General features: G+C 36.5%; 2 protein-coding genes across 2 annotated transcripts in view; one reads left to right on the plus strand and one right to left on the minus strand.

Annotated features, from left to right (window-relative positions):
- LOC137715823 (probable LRR receptor-like serine/threonine-protein kinase At1g06840) overlaps positions 1 to 3,241 on the minus strand; it is an 11,884-nt gene extending 8,643 nt beyond the window's left edge. Inside the window, exons 1-5 of the mRNA XM_068455170.1 lie at positions 3,083 to 3,241; positions 2,527 to 2,677; positions 2,057 to 2,128; positions 1,837 to 1,908; positions 1,623 to 1,766 (exon numbers count right to left, since the gene is read on the minus strand). Of these exons, the coding sequence (XP_068311271.1) occupies positions 1,623 to 1,766; positions 1,837 to 1,908; positions 2,057 to 2,128; positions 2,527 to 2,677; positions 3,083 to 3,191 (548 nt within the window). The 5' untranslated portion in view covers positions 3,192 to 3,241. The remainder of the gene's footprint in view (positions 1 to 1,622; positions 1,767 to 1,836; positions 1,909 to 2,056; positions 2,129 to 2,526; positions 2,678 to 3,082) is intronic.
- Positions 3,242 to 14,673: 11,432 nt separating this feature from the next.
- Positions 14,674 to 18,045, plus strand: LOC137715260 (root phototropism protein 2-like). The gene is made up of 5 exons (XM_068454517.1): positions 14,674 to 14,831; positions 15,017 to 15,086; positions 15,251 to 15,628; positions 15,734 to 16,459; positions 17,380 to 18,045. Exons 1-5 carry the CDS (start codon positions 14,770 to 14,772, stop codon positions 17,875 to 17,877), a joined length of 1,734 nt encoding a protein of 577 aa, XP_068310618.1. The 5' UTR covers positions 14,674 to 14,769; the 3' UTR covers positions 17,878 to 18,045.
- Positions 18,046 to 21,781: the final 3,736 nt, after the last annotated feature.

Consider the following 21,781-nt stretch of genomic DNA (forward strand, 5'->3'; position numbering starts at 1 on the left):
TTACTATTCTCTTTCGAACTGGAAGTAGCAGTATTACTTTCAACAGGCTCTTTCCTGGTCCAACAATCTTTCGCCATGTGGCCCATCTTCCCGCAGTTGTAACACTTGCCACTAAACTTTTTACTATTACCGCGATTCTTCCAAGCTCCCCCAGAACAAGAGCCTCCATTTCCTTGGTGACTTTGCACCTTTTCTCCATCCTTTTTAGATCCACTACCAGTGTACCGCTTGAAGGTGCCTTTGCTTTTGTTGGTGTAGAGCGCTTCCTCTTCACTCTTCAGTGAGACTCCTCCCATTTGCGTGGCCATAGCTTCTTGACTTGCAAGCAAATTTTCAAACTCAACAAGCGATGGTTGTGTCGGCCATCCTTGTATAGCGGCAATGAACCCTCGATATTCGAGTCTCAAACCATGGATAATTATTCTCTTCATCCTGGTTTCCCCAATAGGAGCTGTTGGATCTAATTCTGAAATTTCGCGGCATATCGACTTCACCTTGTGAAAGTACTGGGCAATCGTCATGTCGCGTTGTACCATCGATAGCAGCTCATTCTCGAGAAGTTGCAATTTTGTATCGTTCCTCTTCGAAAAGAGTGTAACAAAAATGTCCCATGCTTCCTTTGGCGTTTTAGCATCCCGAATGTGCTCCAACATTTCTTCTTCTATTGTGGTCTTTAAGGCAAACATTGATTTGCCTGTTTTAATTTTCCACTTCCTCAAGACGCCGTTAGGATCTTCCGCTGCCAGTTGTGTAACTTCACTACCACCGACAACCTCCCACAAGTCTTGACCTTGAAGGTAAGACTCTATACACGTTGCCCACGTGTTATAGTTTTGGTTGTTGAGCTTCTTGATTCCTCCAACAACTTGAAGATCACCCATCGTATCGGCAAGACTTTGACTACACCGAACAAGCTTGAGTGACTACCGTGCAGAGTAATACACCACTCTCGACACAAAGAAGCTCCCTCTCAAGGTTTGTGATAACCCCAGCAATAATCTCAAGAAATCTTTTCTGATGTGGAAGATCAGTCAAAACTGCAACCACAGAGCATACTCGGAATTTCAAGAGACTTTACAACCAATGCTCTACCAAGAACGATCCCTGACCGACTTGGCTCTGATACCAATTGTTGAATAAGAAGAGTATCCAAGATAACTCTAATGATCCCAAGAAGAAGAAAATAGAGCACACTCTTAAAGAAAACTCACAAAACAAACTAATTAGCAAAGCTTTTCTTATTTAGCTCTAGGCTTTGTTTTTCCTTGGATGATTTACAATGCTTGAGGACTTGGGTATTTATAGCAAACCAAATGAAAGTTACACCACACACTTAATTAAACTAAGATTATTTGCTACCACACAAAACCCATTAATTGCACCTAATTTTTTTCACTCAACCATACCTAACATTGATTCTACCTAACATTGATTCTCAACATATAGTCCTTGTAAACTTTATGATTTCTGTAATGAAAAACACAGACTTTTTGATTCCTCATCTTTCTCTTTCGAAGAACTTCAGTTTCTTAAAAAACCTATTATTCAAAGATTCAATCTTTAATGAAGCTTATTAATCAAAAACACCATGCCTGGTACCATTTCAAACAAAAAACCCTTACAAATGCCTTGTCTTGTTTAAGTTTGCAAACGATGCAGGTAATGATCCCGATATTTGGTTCTCGTCAATTTGTAGTCTGTCCAAGTTTGGAAGATAACCGAGCTTTTCGGGCAAGGAACCTGATAACTGGTTTCCATTAAGGAGCCTGTAAACACAGAATGTTAGATAGAGATTTAACCAAATATTGCCAAAAATATCCAAACAGCTTAACTTACAAAAGTTCCAAGGATGTAATGTTGCCTATCTCCTTTGGTATACTTCCACTTATTTTGTTCCACATAAAATCCCTATTAGAAGATTGATAGAGGAATATGCATCAGAGAAAGATAAATTCATTGACCGGCATATTAGGGAAGAGATTAACAAGTTTTCCGTAATACTGAGAGAAGATTGGCCAAGAATTTAAAGCTTCTTTCAAGGTATGTGGTGCCTTACAATATCTTCATGTAAGATAAAAGGCCAAGCTCTGGCGATAAACTTCCTGACAGGTTCATATTTAGCAGTCGCCTGCAGTAGAGAAGGAAAACATGTCATATGGCCAAAGTCTACTCTAAGTTTAAAAGTTCAACATGTTTCCGACGGTAACAAAATATACTTTTCATGCAAGACATTGATCATTACTTGATTCCGGAAATCCTAGATGACTATTGATTGATGTCGGAACAGGATCAAATTGGCAGATTTTCTTATTTCATTCAAATATTTCTACGAAGTTCATAATGGAATCACCTATGAGCAGGCAAATTTGCTCGTTAAGACCACTTGGAACCAGAGACATGGGAATTAAATCCCTCCACACACGGGGAACAAGATGAAACGAGAAAAGGCAAGGGTCAAAGGGAAAATATTTCCATTCAGTCAGCTGCTGCAAGGTACAGGTAAAATTTAGAAAGATTGAAACATACAGTTCTTGAACATGAAGATAGCCATCATCTAATGTTGTGTTGTAGCAAAACACTCCTGTCCAATTTGCTGTGCATGGGTCTCCTCTATTCCAGTTGCTCAGATTCTTGTTGGGATCAACCAAACTGCTTTTGATGGCCCGCAGCGCGGTCACTGAAATTTTACACAATTGATAAACCTTACTTGATTAACACAACCAGACTAAGTTTTTCAAAAGAGACCAACTATGAGCATATCAGAATTAAGCAACAAGGGAATGTCAAAAATCATGCTATACGTTAGAAATGAGTCGAAAATCACAAGATTATTATTTGAATGCATGTATGTACTGGAAGTGGATATAGACATCAATTCGTCTAGATGAAAGTAAACTAGAAATCGGTCACTTCGTTTGTCAATTGAAGTTACCGTGTCAGCACATAAAGCAACCATACACCTGAATAGATAAACTTCTAAACCGAAGTCACACCATAATAACTGTACTCAGGCATTCCCTGTACTACAATTTCCTGAAAGCCATGCAGAATTCAAAGCTTCACAAAACATAAGCAAAATCACCTTCTCCAGGATGGGTGATATTAGAATTTTGTGCTCCAGCTCCTGGCGAAGACCAGCACAGGAACGTGGCGAAAACAAATGCATATGTCCAAACTCTTGATTGATGCATCCCGATACCTCAAAAATCACTACAATTGTAATTTACCCCTTACAACACAACGGCAGAAATTTATGCAGGATTGGAACAGTCCCCCTGATAGCAAGCATAAAAAAAGAAAGCAAATTGAATCATAAAGCAACCGAACATATTGAAAGCACAGCTTCAACACTACAAAGTGAACTGATATCTCAAGTCTTTAAGCAATTCAACAATAAAAGCAATAAGCTCCAACAACTTCAGAACAAAATATACCAGATTCAGAATCTAAAGTGAAAATTCATACGGCAGACAGCTTGGATACGAAATAAAGAAAACAGAACTGCCAGAAACTCACAGAAACATGGCAAAACGGAGATATTGATACCATTGGCAAATTCAAAGCTTTGAAATTTAAAAAACAATGATGCAAAACAAGATAAGATTTTGGTTTTGGGTTGAATTTTATTTGAATATACTGCCAACTGTGAGAAGATTAATAGCATGAAAATAATAGAAGAAAAGTTACCCGGGATTTGGGCTTGGTATTGTTCTGACCAGGACCAGGTCCGCCATAGCTAATGCTGCGTAGATGACTGAAGTTGATGAGGGCGATGATGATACAGCCCATCCTTTTCCATTACTCTTTTTTTTTATTTTTTTTTTTATTTTACAATTTAGAGAAATCTTCTTTGTATAAAAAATGCATAAACGAAAAGGGAGTTGGTGATAGTTTGTAATTGTTTACAACCAAGGAGGGGAAGACAAGAAACTGACGTCTAAGGAAACGGCCAACGACCCAATGAGCGGGAGAGACCGTTTTGAAGTGATCAAAGCGAACATCATTCGAGTTTTGAAGTGATCAAAGTGAACACAGCGGTATTTTCATAATGGCTTTTATTAATTATCTGTCACGAATCATGCTGAAAAGTAATTATCTGTCACGAATCATGCTGAAAAGAAGTTGCATTCAAATAAAGTGTCTACTAACTATCAGGAATTAGATTCTCGGAAAATTAGTTTGATTAAAGTAAACAAAGGAGAAACTTCTCGTTTCAGGTTATGGGAGGATTTTTTTGTTCACCTGGAGTATGAGTTCATATGTATGCCTATTCAACAAAGCAGTCTCTCTTGATTGCATGCATGGATGAGCGTACAAATACCATCGTGTTAAGAGTGGACACAAGAATTTTCCTAGAACTTTGGACAATGTTCGATTTGCCCTTCAAACTTACAATTAGTTTTGAATCCGTTAGTTAAAACTTTCAATTCGTGTCAATATCCTCCCAACTATTAATTATGTCACAATTCTTAGTTATTTCCATCACCTATGATGAATATAACTTTTAGGGCTTATAGACATCAGCAAAATGCTATCTTATTCACAACACAAATTAGTAAATATTAAGAATTCTGATAATTGAGTTATGAGAAGAAAAAAAAAAAGAGGAACCGAAACTTACACATTTACTGCAAATTCAAATGATTTCGTTATGCAAAATTAACAAAATAACCATTAGTTTGACAGGATAATTGATAAAACTAATGGTAGAGGAGCATTAGCACGAACGAAATAAAAATTTAGGGAGCTCAGAACTGGATTTAAAATTATAAGACAAAGTAAAACAAGACCTATAAATCCAAAAAACACCGCTAAAAGTTTCAACAAAAAGAAGTCCATGACTCCATATTTAAAAGGTGATTAAATTATCCACATCTCATTAACTTTATCTCTTTTCTACACAGTATTTGAAAAGATAAATCACAAAGTATTACACAATATAATTAGGTGGCCAACTAAAACAGCTTGGCCTATAGGAACAAGAAGTAGAGGTACTATTTAATTAGGTGGTAACTGCATGACTAAAGAAGGCAATTAGTTAAAATTCAATCATCTAGCAAGACGAAGACCGTCCATTGAGTTACTTAAATATTGATTGTCTGATAATAATAACAAAGTCTTATTTCATTAAGGAGAGTCGTTTCTATGAATTTTAAAGCACCAGCACTCGGTTTTGCGTCAAATATATTGTAAGCTCAAATTATTTCTTGTATTTTCTTATAGCCTCTTTCCAAGTCTTCCTAGGTTTTCATCTACTCTTTTACAATGAGCATCTATATCATAATTAGATCTTTTAACCATAACATTTGTAGGTCATCAGTTCATATGTCCAAATCATCTTTACTGATTTTCTCTCATTTTATCTGTAATTGTGGCCGCTCTTGCTTTATTAATTGTCTAATAAACGACATGAAATTCTAAACTAAATTTATCTATAATGTAAAAAGGAGTTTTAAATGGAAAAACACACTGCTCCTACCAACTCAAAAAACTCATATCTACAAGACATCGGTGGTTTTTTTTTTTTTTTTTTTCTTAAGGGAAGAAACAAGATATTGGTGTTAAAAACTAACTTTAATTATTAATCATTGTAAGAATAATCCTAACATAACTATTGCAAGAATAATAATCAATACGTGGCGAGTGGGAACATGTAAAATTCAGTCCGTCAACCAGCATGTTTTTGCATGACATGTGTATTGTCTATTAAGTCCGGCCCTATATACATGGTATGAATTAGTATTATTTATTTACTATATCGTTATTATCTATCCTTCTCTCAATAATCAGCAGATTAAAAAACCTGCAGTCTGCAATTCAACCACACGTAACAAAAATTAAAAATTATTATGTAAAATAAATAAATAACCAAACGGCAATTTTGAAAGCGAGGGCTATTGAACATGAATAGAGATCTTCTCAAGAGCTCTGTGTACGAAGTTCAAGATTTTAGAGATTTGAGCGGTTGAAGGGAGAGATTTAGATCTTTAGTTTGTGTGAAGTATGTTAGTGAGATGAGCTAATAGATGTTGTATGATTGAAATTGAGTAGTCCGAATCTCTTGATTCGCGGACTCTAGACAGAGATCCGAAGAGAATCTCAATTCATGAAATATGAAATCAAATTTATATATGATTTTAGGATCAATTATATAGTAGTGGATGAGTTTAGGCATACAAATTTTTAAACCATCAAAGTTGGATTTGTTGGTAATATCTAATTCTAGCCGAATAATTACATTAATGCGTTAAACTGAAAGATGCAAAGTTAGCTCAAGCGATGAGCGAGAGTGACGTTATATTAGAATTATGATCATGTATTACAGACATGGTCAAAGCCGTGGCATACATTCACAAATGTTTACGCAATTTTTATAAAAATCCATGGCATCGGCCTCCATAGATAGAGTTTCGCTCCAACGTACGTTGAATATGGTGTACAATTTTCTTTTATATGTAGCAAATAATATAACAAAGTTGCAAAGAATCATCCAATTTCCTTAAATTAGGTAATGTTTAATTGATACGTGTGGACTGTCAAGCTTTTGTGCCTAATTACAAGGAGATACAGTTAAATGGAACTCTTCTACCTTTAAACAAGGAATATTAATATCTGATTCTCAACTGTTTACCTCGACACATTGACTTTTTGTTTATAGCTTCAACTAATATATATATTTATATATATTATTTTTGGCATGTTATATTTTGTTGTTTATTTTATTTTTTGCCTTGAATCACTTAGAAATTTCATAGTCACGTGAATATGAAGCTATCAATTTATTATTTTGAGTTTGATTTTTTACAATATAATTATTTTGAGAGGGGTGTGGCCGGCTAATTAGTTTTCATATAATTAAACTAAGATTTTGGACCAAAATTCAGATTGAGATCCGCTCATAATTTTTGTGTTCAAAACCTGCATACCCAAAATCCGGTCCGTTCAAGAGAGAGAAAGGTTAGGACCAAGTGAGTGCGATTGATTAATGAGGATTGTAAAATTGAAATTGAGTAGTTCAGATCTTTAATTTTGCAGGATTCGACACATAGGTTAGGAGTGGATCTCAATTCTCAAAACTCATCACCATTCACCAATCTCATGCCATAAGCTTGCAGACCCAAAAAATATAGAAAGAAACGATACCCTATGAATTGGGCCTTGGGACCATTGGGCTAATCCAATATTTTGAATGGACTGGGTCAATTCTTATGCATAATGGGTAAAACTAGTTCTTTATCAGTCTGACGTTTGTTTAGGATTACTTTTATACAAAACACTTACGCTTATATATAATTTTACTAAAAAAAAAAGCTCTTAATAGAAGAAAAATGTTTGAAATACCACATTTTGTAGACCATATATGAACCACCTCTTTGAAAGCTTTTAATGATTATCCGCCAAATATTGGAAAACTGGCTAATTTTCCCTTTAGGATCAAGCTCGAAACACAAATGACCCACCTTTCAAAATAATAGACTTCATGACTCATGAAATTTTGTTTTTTCACACAAAACTGGAAAAGCAGGTTTAATTTCAGTCCACAAATTTGCCCTACATCCAGGACGGGTGATATTAGAATTTTGTGCTCCAGCTCGCGGCGAAGACCAGCACAGGAAGGTGGCGAAAACAAATGCATATGTCCAAACTCTTGATTGATGCATCCCGATACCTCAAAAATCACTACAATTGTAGTTTACCCCTTACAACACAACGGCAGAAATTTATGCAGGATTGGAACAGTCCCCCTGATAGCAAGCATAAAAAAAGAATGCAAATTGAATCAGAAAGCAACCCAACATATTGAAAGCACAGCTTCAACACTACAAAGTGAACTGATATCTCAAGTCTTCAAGCAATTCAACACTAAAAGCAATAAGCTCCAACAACTTCAGAACAAAATATACCAGATTCAGAATCTAAAGTGAAAATTCATACGGCAGACAGCTTGGATACGAAATAAAGAAAACAGAACTGCCAGAAACTCACAGAAACATAGCAAAACGGAGATATTGATACCATTGACAAATTCAAAGCTTTGAAATTTAAAAACCAATGATGCAAAACGAGATAAGCTTTTGGTTTTGGGTTGAATTTTATTTGAATATACTGCCAACTGTGAGAAGATTAATAGCATGAAAATAATAGAAGAAAAGTTACCCGGGAGTTGGGCTTGGTATTGTTCTGACCAGGACCAGGTCCGCCATAGCTAATGCTGCGTAGATGACTGAAGTTGATGAGGGCGATGATGATACAGCCCATCCTTTTCCATTACTCTTTTTCTTTTTTTACAATTTGGAGAAATCTTCTTTGTATAAAAAATGCATAAACGAAAAGGGAGTTGGTGAGAGTTTGTAATTGTTTACAACCAAGGAGGGGAAGACAAGAAACTGACGTCTAAGGAAACGGCCAACGACCCAATGAGCGGGAGAGACCGTTTTGAAGTGATCAAGGTGAACATCATTCGAGTTTTGAAGTGATCAAAGTGAACACAACGGTATTTTTATAATGGCGTTTATTAATTATCTGTCACGAATCATGCTGAAAAGAAGTCGCATTCAAATAAAGTGTCTACTAACTATCAGGAATCAGATTCTCATAAAATTAGTTTGATTAAAGTAAACAAAGGAGAAACTTTTCGTTTCAGGTTAGGGGAGGATTTTTGTGTTCACCTGGAGGACGAGTTCATATGTATGCCTATTCAACAAAGCAGTCTCTCTTGATTGCATGCATGGATGAGCGTACAAATACCATCGTGTTAAGAGTGGACACAAGAATTTTCCTAGAACTTTGGACAATGTTCGATTTGCCTTTCAAACTTACAATTAGTTTTGAATCTGTTAGTTAAAACTTTCAATTCGTGTCAATATCCTCCCAACTATTAATTATGTCACAATTCTTAGTTATTTCCATCACCTATGATGAATATAACTTTTAGGGCTTATAGACATCAACAAAATGCTATCTTATTCACAACCAAAATTAGTAAATATTAAGAATTATGATAATTGAGCTATGAGAAAGGAAAAAAGAAAAAGAAAAAAGAGGAACCGAAACTTACACATTTACTGCAAATTCAAACAATTTCGTTATGCAAAATGAACAAAAATAACCGTTAGTTTGATAGGATAATTGATAAAACTAATGGTAGAGGGGCATTGACATGAACGAAATAAAAGTTTAGGGAGCTCAGAACTAGATTGAAAATTATAAGACAAAGTAAAACAAGATCTGTAAATCCATAAACATCGGTAAAAGTTTCAACAAAAAGAAGTCCATGACTCCATTTTTGAAAAGTGAGTAATTATCCACATCTCATTAACTATCTCTTTACCATAAAGTATTACACAATATAATTAGGTGGCCGAATAAACCAGCTTGGCCTATTAGAACAAGAAGTAGAGGTACTATTTAATTAGGTGGTAATTGCATGACTAATGAAGGCGATTAGTTAAAATTCAATCGTTTAGCTAGACTAAGATGAATGAGGATCCCGATAATCCTTCAATCATATTCGTTCATCGTACATCGTACGGTTAGTTTTTGTCAGGTACTGTTTATATTCTATTTTAAATAAAAAATTTACAATAATTTCTGACCGCACATTGTACGATAAACGGATGTGATTGAAACATTCCCATAATCCTCATAAAGAGGATCCAGAAAGGATACTCACTCGACAAAGACGGTCCATTTGAGTTACTTAAATATGGATTGTCTCATAATAACAACAAAGTCTTATTCCACTCAGGAGAGTCAGCTCTATGAATTTTAAAACATCACTACAAATGGTTTTGCGTCAAATATTCTGTAAGCTCAAACTGCTTCATGTGTTTTCTTGGAGTATTTTTCCAAGTCTTCCTAGGTTTTCATCTACCTTTTTACCGTGAGCATCTATATTATATTTGCATCTTTTAACCGGAGCATCTGTAGGTCATCGATTCACATATCCAAATCATCTTAACTGATTTTCTCTCATTTTATCTTTAATTGTGGTTGTTTCTGCTTTACTAATTGTCTGACAAACAAGAAGAAATTCTTACACTAAATTTATCTATAATGTAGAAAGAAAATTTAAATGGGAAATCACACTGCTCCTACCAACTCGATAAGTTCATATCTAAAAGATATTGGTGTTAAACACTATCTTTAATTATTAATTATTAATTATTGTAAGAATAATCCAATCCTAACATAAGTATTGCAAGAATAATAATCAATACGTGGCCAAGTGGGAACACGTAAAATTCAGTCCTCGTCAACCAGCATGTTTTTGCATGACATGTGTATTGTCTAGTAAGTCCGGCCCTATATATATGGCACGAATTAATATTATTTATCAAATCGGTATTATCTATCCTAATCAACAGATTAAAAAAAACCTGCAGTCTGTAATTCAACCACACGCAAAAAAAATTCAAAAATATTATTTAAAGAAAATAAATAACCAAATGGCAGTTTTGCAAGATGGAACATAAATCGAGTATCGAGATCCTCTTTAGATTTCTGCGCTGAAGCTCAAGAATTTGGAGATATGAGCGGCTGAAGAGAGAGATCTAAATTCTTAATTTGTGTGAGGTATGCTAGTGAAATGATCTAACGGATATCGTATGATTGAAATTGAATAGTCCGAATCTCTTGATTCTTGGGCTCTAGATAGAGATCAGGAAATGATCTCAATTTATGGAATATAAAGTCGAATTATGTATGATTTTGGGGTCAATTATTAAGTAGGGGATGAGTTTAGACATACAAAATTTTAAACCATCAAAGTTGGATTTGGGGGTAGTATCTAATTCTGGCCGAACACCGTAAACATTTTGAAAAATTACATTAATTAATGTGTCTTAAACTGAAAGATACAGAGTTAGCTTAACGGTGAGCGATAGTGATGTTATATTAGAATTACAATCATGTATTATAGACATGGTCAAAGTCGTAGCATACATTCACAAATGTTTACGCAATTTTGATAAAAATTCATGGTATCGGCCTCCATAGACAGGTTCAGCTCTGACACTTAAACTCGAGTCCATTTCTTCCATGTAACAAAATAACATAACAAAGTTGCAAAGAATCATCCAATTTCCTTAAAGTAGGTAACGTTTAAGTGATACCTGTGGACCTCTTCTTCTTCTTCTTCTTTTTTTTTTTTTAAATTTTTTTTTTCTCTCCAAAAGGGGAACAACTGGTGGCAAGTCACGGTTATCCACCTCTTCTGGGAGCCGGGAAGACTCACAGAGGAATTTCAGCCTCCCCTGACTACAAGTTTGGATTCTACACCAGCAACGGATCTCATACCCAAGACCTCCAATTTTTTATTTGAAGAAAGTCTGACAATCCATCTTTTACCATTGGACTACCAACTCGTGGTTATACCCGTGGACTTTCAAGCTTTTATGCCTAAATACAAGGAGATAGAGTTGAATGGAACTCTTCTACCTTTAAACAAGGAATATTAATATTTGATTCTCAACTATTTACCTCATCACATTTTGACTTTTTGTTTATAGCTTCAACCTATTTACACGCGCGCGCGCGCATATATATATATATTGGCATATTATATTTTGTTTTTTATTTTTTATTTTTGCCTTGAATCACTTAGAAATTTCATAGTCACGTGAAGTTGTAGATATCAATTTATTATTTTGAGTTTGATTTTTTACAATATAATTATTTTGAGAGGTGGTGTGGCCGGCTAATTATTTTTCATATAATTAAACTAAGATTTTTGGACCAAAAATCGGATTAAGATCTACTCTGGATCGTTATGTTCGGAGCTCGTAGATCGAGAGATTCAGACCGTTCAAGTAAGAGAAAGGTCAAGATCCTTTAAGCTTTTATGAGGTAAGCGATTGCGATTGGTTGATGGGGACAGTAAAATTGAAATTGAGTGGTCTAAATTTTTGATTTCACAGGCTCCGGCATAGAGGTTCAGAGTTGATCTCAATCCTCAAAACTCATCACCATCCACCAATCTCATGCTATAAGCTTGCAGACCCAAAAAATAAAGAAAGAAACGAAACCCTATGAATTGGGCCCTGAGACCATTGGGCTAATCCAATATTTTGAATGGACTAGGTCAATTCTTATGCATAATGGGTAAGACTAGTTATTTATCGGTCCGACGTTTGTTTATGACTACTTTTATACATAACATTTACGCTTATAAGCAATTTTACCAAAAAAAAAAACTCTTATTAGAAGAAAAATGTTTGGAATACCACATTTTGTATACCATATATGAACCACCTCCTTGAAAGCTTTTAATGATTATTCGCCAAATATTGGAAAACCGGCTAAGTTTCCCTTTAGGATCAAGCTCGAAACACAAATGACCCACCTTTCAAAATAATAGACTTCATGACTCATGACATTTTGTTTTTTCACACAAAACTGGAAAAGCAGGTTTAATTTCAGTCCACAAATTTGCCCAACATCCATCTCCAAGGGAGAAGGGACCAACCTCTCTAATTTGCCACCACAAGTTGCAACTAATTAGCAAAATCCCATGAAAGATTTGCTCCCACATGCAAAGCCATCACTTCAAGTTTGAACACCCATCCATAAGCATTTTTTCACCATTAACCCAGCCAGCTTTCCCTGTAAAAGCTCATTTCTATAATCTCAATTTATGCATTTTTGAAGAAAGTTTTTAGTGTGTCGGAAACACGGTCTCTTGCATCAAGTGTCATGATAGAATTGGTTAGATTTTTTTTTTTTGAAGTGTTTAACCAATTGTATTATTGTGCTTGATGTAATAAACTGTGTTTCTAGCGCACCGAAAATCTCAAGCACTTTTGGGAATTTGATAACACCACATTTTAGATATGAGGAGTGCATCTCTTTTTGGATAATGAAGAAAAAATCTCCACTTACACACTTTTTCACTGAGTCAATGATCTTCGGATGGAGCTGAGTTTCCTTCCCTCGTGAGTAAGATTACTATAAGCTTTGAAATTCATGTGCGTGCAATGCAACCGCATATAAACTATGAGCAAATTGCTTGTATCAAGTAAATTTAATTTTCATCTAGCGGCCGCATCCATGATATTGTCTCTCTCTTTTTTTTTTTTTTTTTTGTTTGGCAAACGTTATTGTGCAACACACTTCGTAATGTATTTTAACGATCTGAATCGCTTATCTTTTAAGTCTTTCCTAAAAAATCATGTCAACAAGAAATCACCTAAATCTGAAACCATGTTACCATTAAATTAAGAGTTTAAGGTTTCTTTGTATAATTATATCTGTTTATTTTCTTTATTGCAAATAAATATCTTAATGATTTTCGTTTTGTTTAATTTTTTTTTAAATAATCTATAAATAATATTTTAAAAATAGACGCTTCAAATTAATAAAATACATTGGGAATGGATGTACAAAAACATATGTTTCTTTCAAAAAGTGAAGGAAATGCCGCGCGCGTTCACATGTCATTGGCTATAGAGATCCAAAATAGCTTCTTCCGGAGCCCAGCACGTTATCCCACCTGTCCTGTTCACGGCCAACATGTCAGCTGTCCGACCTGTAGAGCCGCCGGAATGTACAAATTAGACAGTACAATGACGTGGCGCCAAGCAGGCCAGTTGTTTAGCGAAGTCGACGCTGGCTCGAGTCCTAGCCACTTGTGTTTTGCGTGGCGGAGACATGCAGTGAGGACCGGACCATTACGCCCGGTCCCAAGATTCAACGTCACGTCCCATCCTACCCTATTTATTCTAAAACGACGTCGCATAGTTGCTGAAAGCTTTAACAAAATAACTTGACCATGTGTTTGATGCTCACTCCAACACGATATCACAATAGACTATCTGTGAGGCGAACCCTACAGCTTCACATGCTCATAAATATCACTTAATTTAACTTATTTATGTTTTAAATATAAAGAAAATATCATACGTAAAGAGCGTGTTAAGAACATCTTACGACGAAATATAGATAGATGCAAATTGAAATCCCCAAATCCATTACTTCCACAACGAAAGAGATTAAATGATTAAAAGGCTACCAAATAGGGAAAACCAACTACTTTTCACGGGAAAGAACCAATAGTACTGGATGTACGTATAACCAGCTCTATTCTGCCAAGTAGTGACTATTAGAATTAGGATAAGTAACGTAGAAAAAGAAAAGTACAACTTAGAAAGGAGAGTCTAGATCTTTTTCGAAGGATGGATCTCTTTCCTCCAAAGCTATTAAATCATCTGGATCCTTGAAATTTAATCTAACTGCTAAAAACAGAAAAATTAGTAAAAACTTTTAAAAGTTATAATAATTTTTTATCGTTTGATCAAATTTTGGGGATCCGGATCACTTGATTTGGTGGCTTTGGAGAAAGAAATCCGGAGATGATCTCTTTCCTTTTTTGAATATCTGTGTCCAGAACTTAATGACTCATAAATCCGGACAGTTGAAAAGAGAAAAAGAGAGATTTTAACTCTTAATTTGTGTGAGATGACCAATAAAATGAACTAATAAAGATCAAATCATTTAAACAATTTAAAATAAATTGTATGAATCTCCAAATCCGTCTGCCTTCACAGAGAATCTCAACTACAGTTATCAAGCTAGTCGTTGTATAACAAAAAGATAAAAGACTTGTATGTGCATGAATCTATAATTATCTCGCCCTTATCCGAAAAAAGGGGTAAATAAAGCTCTTTATGTAACACACCATCGTGACCCCTATTATTCAGAGGTCACATAACTCTCTCTCTCTTCTCTCTCTACACAAGAGCTCCAAGCTCCTCCCACCTCCTCCCACCTCCCATGGCTTCTCCTCTCAGTGGCGGCAACAGGCTCTCCCTTGCCATGGAGCGCACTGGCCAATGGTAACTACAACAATCAAACCCTCTCTCGCATTGTGCCAGGAAACCAGGTTCGGCAAGCGGCTGATATTCATTGCCTCAGCCGTCGGCCGGACATATCTATCCATACAGCATGCATGCTGACTAATTTCTTTGTCTAAACCTAATTAACAAGCTTCTTCTCATCATTCTTACGTGTGTGTTTGTAGGATTATCTCTCAAGATATCCCGTCAGATGTTGTGGTTGAAGTTGGTGAAGCCAATTTCTCTCTACACAAGGTACTAAACTCAATAGATTGAGTTCAAATCTCGTTCGAATTTCGCAAAACCAAGTAAAGTTACGATTTATACTAACACCCTATTTTGTGCATGCATGCTTAACTAACGTGATTAAAAAATTAATTAGAAGGAATTACTCACTTAATTAATTAATCTATTTGCAGTTCATGCTCGTGGCCAAGAGCAACCGCATAAGAAAACTGATAATGGAGTCAAAACAACCGGACCTAACGAGAATCGACCTCTCTGACATTCCCGGAGGCCCCGAGACGTTCGAGAAGGCGGCCAAGTTCTGTTACGGCGTCAACTTTGAGATCACTGTCCACAACGTCGCCGCCCTCCGCTGCGCGGCGGAGTATTTGGAAATGACCGATAAGTACTGCAACAACAACCTCACCAGCCGCACTGAAGATTTCTTAACTCAGGTCGCTCTCACGAGCCTCGCCGGCGCCATTGTCGTGCTCAAGACCTGCGAAGACCTCCTTCCCATGGCGGAGGACCTCAAAATTGTACAGAGATGCGTCGATGTCGCCACTTCCAAGGTACGTAGTTAACTGTAATCAATTTCTAGCCACTTAGCCAGTAACCAAATTCTCATTAATTCTTGAAATGATTCGACTAATTATGTGATTAACTGTTGATTACAGGTATCAATCGAAGCGAAATTTCCGAGTCGATCGCCGACGAATTGGTGGACTGAGGAATTGTCGATTTTGGACATTGAGTTCTTCGGAAGAGTAATCGCCTCGATGAAGCTGCGCGGCGTGAAATCATTGACCGTCGCCAGCGCTATCATAACGTACGCCGAGAAATGGCTCCGAGATCTCGTCCGAGACCACTCCGGAACCGCGGCGAAATTGGCCGCTTCTGACGACTCCGATTTGCGGCTCCAACAACGGGAGCTTCTGGAATCGATCATCGAGATCTTACCGACTGAGAAAGCCGCTCTCCCGATTAACTTCCTCTGCTGCCTCCTCAGATCTGCGATCTTCGTCAAGGCGTCGAGCACGTGCAAGACCGAGCTCGAGAGGCGGATCTCGGCGGTCCTGGAGCACGTGACCGTCGACGACCTCCTGGTCCTGTCGTTCACCTACGACGGCGAGAGGCTCTTCGATCTAGAGAGCGTGAGGAGGATTATCTCCGGGTTCATGGAGAAGGAGAAGAGCGTCGCGGTCTTCAACGCCGGCGATTTCAGGGAGGTTTGCTCGGCGGCGATGATCAGAGTCGCGAAGACTGTCGACGCGTATCTTGGTGAGATCGCCACGTGTGTTGGGCTCAGTATCTCTAAGTTCAATGGCATCGCCAGCCTCATCCCCAAAGGCGCGCGCAAAGTCGACGACGATCTCTATCGTGCTATTGATATTTACTTGAAGGTAGGTAATTTACTAATTACGAATTAATGAATTCTTTTTACACATGAATCGTATTTAGATAGATTATACTTGTATCCCATGCACATATTATTATTTGCGAATAACGTATGTTGATCGAATAAAATTAACGATCGAATTTTATAATTTATTAATCTTCATTAAACATCAATCTTACACTTGAATTAGAAATTGTTTAATCATTCAAAAATATCAATAAACATTTAATTGAATATACTATTTGCTACTTATACCGTCATTTGTTATATACATTAAGAAAAAAAAAAATTTGAACGACTCTAATTATGAATTTTGCACCGATCAAGATACATTATTCGCAAGAAAAATGAGAGGAACACAAATATTATTCGTTTTAGACTAAGTCACACAATATGACAGATGAATAAATTAGTATTAAAATTAGTTACACGATATGACAACAAATTAAATTAGTATTGAAATCTCTATTTACTGAACTCCAAAAAATTATATTTACAAGTGATAGACCACTAGACCATCATGCTAATGACTCAAATTTAATTCAGAACTTGCTTAAACTTGTCAATTTAAATAATTGATGAATTTGATTGTCAAACCACAAATCGAAGAGATGGAAGCTTAGAGTTACAATTTCAAATTTAGGCTCAAATTTTCTATTAGAAAACTTGTAAGACGGTCTTTCAACCTTGCTAACAAAACTTATATCAAAATTACTTTCGATTATTTTTTCCTGAATTGAAAATATGAATATCATTTACTTTAGTTAGAACAATTTCAAATATATCTTTAAGCAAGTAGTTTGTAATTCAGTTGTTTCATAACCTTTATTTTTGTGTCCAAAATCTCGAGATCAATAAAAATGCACTTTACTCTTAATTAAATCGTAAATGTTCCATTAATTGTGATTAATTACTCATATGCAGGCTCACCCGAACCTTGATGAGATAGAGAAGGAGAAGGTGTGCAGCGTAATGGACGCACTGAAGTTGTCGTACGAAGCGAGAGTGCACGCTTCGCAAAACAAACGACTTCCCGTTCAAATTGTACTACATGCATTGTATTACGACCAGCTAAAGCTGAGGAGTGGGGTGGAAGAAAACGACGTGCAAGACGCAACAATGACAAGGAGACAGGTGCAACACGACGTGTCGTTGGCGAGGGAAAACGAGGAGTTGAGAACGGAGTTGTTGAAGATGAAGATGTACATTACGGACCTGCAGAAGGCTGGGCCTGCAGGTGTTGCGACGACGTCGTCGTGTAAAGGAGGTGGCGGGCCCAAAAAGGCGACATTTTTCTCGTCTGTGTCGAAGAAATTGGGGAGGTTAAATCCCTTCAAGCAAGGGTCGAAGGACACTATGAACATCGTGGATGAGGATGTGGATATTACCAAGCCTAGAAGAAGAAGGTTTTCCATCTCTTAATTATTTAAGTCATTGCACTTTGTGTGGGTGTTAATTCTTGGTTTTTTTTCCCCCAAATCTTTAATTTGTCGTTTCAAGTGATAAATTGTGTTGCTAGTTCAAAACTTCAATAGTTTGTGTAAATTAATTGTAATGTTTATATTTTAATAAAGTTGGAATTTTGTGATATTTTTTGGGACGTTTTGATATAGATACCTCGTTTTTAAATATTATAGACTAAACATCTATTCCTTTTGCAAATTCGATTAAACATTTTCCTTAAAATTTTGATACTTTAATTTTATTTCATTAGAAGTCTATTCACGTTAGCATTTCCTTTTTTCCTTCTATCTTTATTTATCTCTTATTATGATGATTTAAGATTTTTTTTATTTTTTATTAAAATATTTATTTTAGTAAATTAAATAGAATGCGACAAAACTCGTTGTTAGGTACGTTTGGTTATATTGGTACGTTTTATTATAATGGTATATTTGAATTTTTGGTCCATTTGGCTTCTTGGTATATTTGAATTTTTGGTACATTTAGTTTTTGGTACATTTGAATTTTTGGTACATTTGTTTTCAAAACATAAGTTTTATTACTTTTTGTCCTAATAATGAGGAATTACTTTAATTAATTATTATTTGTTTATAGAAAGAATCGTTAAGAATGTAAAAGTTTAAATTACTTTAATTATTTATTTTTTTCAAAATTATATGATTTATCGTTATTATTTAGCATTATCTACAATAATAAGGATTTATATCCGATCAACTAAAAGTTGTTCCAGAGACTTATCTACCAAAAAACAAGACTATCTAGAGCACTGTGTGACACACCCCGACCGAGATCAGGGCGTGCTGGCCGTCACCCGAAGGTGACGTAGCCATGTGCGCTTGCGGAAGCTATGAAGATAGTAATATAAAAGTACTAATAATTAAAAACTAACTAGCATACAAAGTACTAGTGTATGTGAGACACAATTCAGAGCAAGTCTACAGCAGTCGAAAAGGAAAGATACGACATATGTACACCCGAAGGTGACCCTACAATGGTGAATGTCTGTCAGAAATGCCGGGACGCCCTCTGGGATAAACCACCGAACTTGCTAGACCACTAGAACCTGGAGGGGCGCAAAAACAAAAGCGTGAGTGGGCAAAAACAAAGCTCTTTGAAAACTCTTTAACAAAATACATTCTAACCCCTCGCCGAAAAACCTGTATACTTCCCAGAAAATGAACATATATACGTATGTATAGGTATGCCAATCATGCTCCACCATATGCCATTCATGCTCACAATATGCCATTCATGCTTGAGAATATGCCACAACAGAATCTCGTAATCAAATGTAAATGCTCAAGCGTAATTCACATCAATAACATATAATCTGGCAGCCGGGAGTCACCTAACGTGACATGTACCGCTGCATATAGAGCTCCAATCTCAACTCAACATCTGAATCTGCACACGAGTCGGAACCACCTAACGTGGTCTGTACGACAGGCTGGTGTAATATATATATGTATGCTCTAGTGCTACGATCACGTGAAGCTGGGCGATAAATCGCGGGTCACCTACAAGTCGGAACCACCTAATGTGGTCTGTACGACAGGCTTGCACCTAACTTGGATCCAAGGCGAGCATGCGGTGCGGGTGAACATACACGTGAAGGCTATGCCCCTCACTCTGGGCGGGAGCACTAACACCGGGGGTGCAGATTATGAGCTCTCTAAGCATCTCAAACTACTATTGCATACAAACATGAATACCACTTACCTGTGCGTCCACAGCACCAATACACATATATAAATGTATGCCGCTACTAATGCATGTGATGATGCATAAGTAATAATAATAAAATGTATGGCATAAAACAATTACTCTTTTTAATCTATTTCTGGGAATTAATATGTATATAGGTATATACGGAAAACAAAAGCCCACTCACTGATAATTAGAAGGGTCGTAGCCCCCCTGCCTCGAGTGTGAATGCTCGTCCTCGGAAAACGAATCACCTATACGCGAAAAAGCTACGAAAACGTTAATTTAAAAGCACCTAAGCAACTTCTCGTAATAACTTCTCATACATTGCTCAAATTGGACAAATGAATATACCAACGTGATCTACACAACCTCAGGATCACACCCATATTTTTAGAATAATTTTTGGACCACGCACGCGCCCCCACGCGCCGTCCTAGGCACGGACCTACGCGCCCCCACGCGCGGCCACGTGCCATGCACACTGACGGCGTCAACTGACGCCGTCAGGAATATTCCGTTAAACTGACGGAATATTCCGTTAGACTTAACTGACGCCGTCCACTGCCGTTAGGAATATTCCGTCAGATTTGACGGAATATTCCGTCACCTTCTCCGGTGAGACTCCGGCGCCGGCGACGGCGCCGGAAAACTGGGAAATTTTCCAACTTAGTTTTCTCCTTCGTTTTTCAACCATTTTTCACGAACTTTATACCAAAATGAAGCTTAGGACTAGTAGAATCACGATAGACTAGTTTCAAGGGCTAAAAATTGCTAGATCATACCTGTCCACAACTTCAAAAGTCGGCCAACTTTGAACAGGACGATCCCGACGTCCACTCCCGTCCAACGATACACTCCGAGGTTCCTTGGGACCTCACAAACACAACTACGAGCTTCAAAATTCCAAAAACAAGCTAGTTTAAGGGTTGCATGAACAGTACATAATTCGGCCATTGTCGAAACGACGTGAAAACGTTAGAATTCTTACCTGAATTTGGTATGGTTGTGCTCCTCACAACCTCACGAGTCCAATGGTGTAATTGGTTTCTTGATTGGTGAAGGTTTGAATATGTTTGTGTGTAGTCCGTAAGTTTGCAGAAGGAAGAAGAAGAAGATGGACTCGGGGAGAGAGAGAGAGAAAGACAGAGTGACAGAAAGTGAGGGAAAGAGGGAGGGAATCCCGGGAGAAAAAGAGAGAGTATGAGTGTGTGTGGTCCTACTACACCACACAACACAAAACTACACGTAAGTTTAACGAACTAGGGGGTAAAATTGTAATTTCACACGTACGTTAAAATGAAATTTGGGACGGGATGTTACACTGTGTATGAATCAAACATATTTTAAAACATTCCAAAAAGATGAATATTCATTTTAATATAGTTTATAATTGGGTACATTTTAATTCGGGGTTGGTACGTTTTCGTTTGACTTCGGCACATTTTCATTTAATGTTGGTACGTTTCCATTTGGTGTGGGTGTACATTTAGATTTGAAAAGTTTAAATTTTCAGACTTAAATATAGTTGAAATTATTAAAAATATATAGCAGATATTTAAATGTAAATTAATTTCAACTAATCTGAAGTAATTCAAATCTCAGTATCTTAATCAAATGTTTCAAAAGCTTAATAAACTCAAAAAGCATAAATGTTTAGTCTACAAAAGTCTAAAATGAGGCATCTAATTCTAATTTTTTTTTTTTTCCTTCTAAAGGCTGTAATAAAATTACCAAAGGAATTTTAAACAGAGTTTGGTCCTAAGAGTTTAAAGGTTCGGGGCAATGCCAATATAAGTGTCCTAACACAACTCCATATAAAAAAAATATTTGTTTTATCGATTTCATGTGTACTTATGGAATGTTCAAAAAATAGCCTTTCACTACACTTAGAGAACACTTCAAATACAATGTTTCACAAAGAAGAGAAAACCAGATTACTTCTAATGGGAGAAGGGCGCCGAAAAAACCTAGATTACAAGTTGATAGATAATGAGTTTTTATCCCTCAATTTGAGATCTTGAAGTGTTGTATAAAACTTATAACCGATGTGTTTTTTCTCATATACTAATTTTTATGAGGATTCAAAAGAAATTTATAAAGCATCTTTGATTCTTTAATCTTTATGCATAACCAATAAATGAGCACTACATAATAA

This window comes from Pyrus communis, chromosome 14, assembly GCF_963583255.1.
Source record: "Pyrus communis chromosome 14, drPyrComm1.1, whole genome shotgun sequence".
Classification (NCBI taxonomy): domain Eukaryota; kingdom Viridiplantae; phylum Streptophyta; class Magnoliopsida; order Rosales; family Rosaceae; genus Pyrus; species Pyrus communis.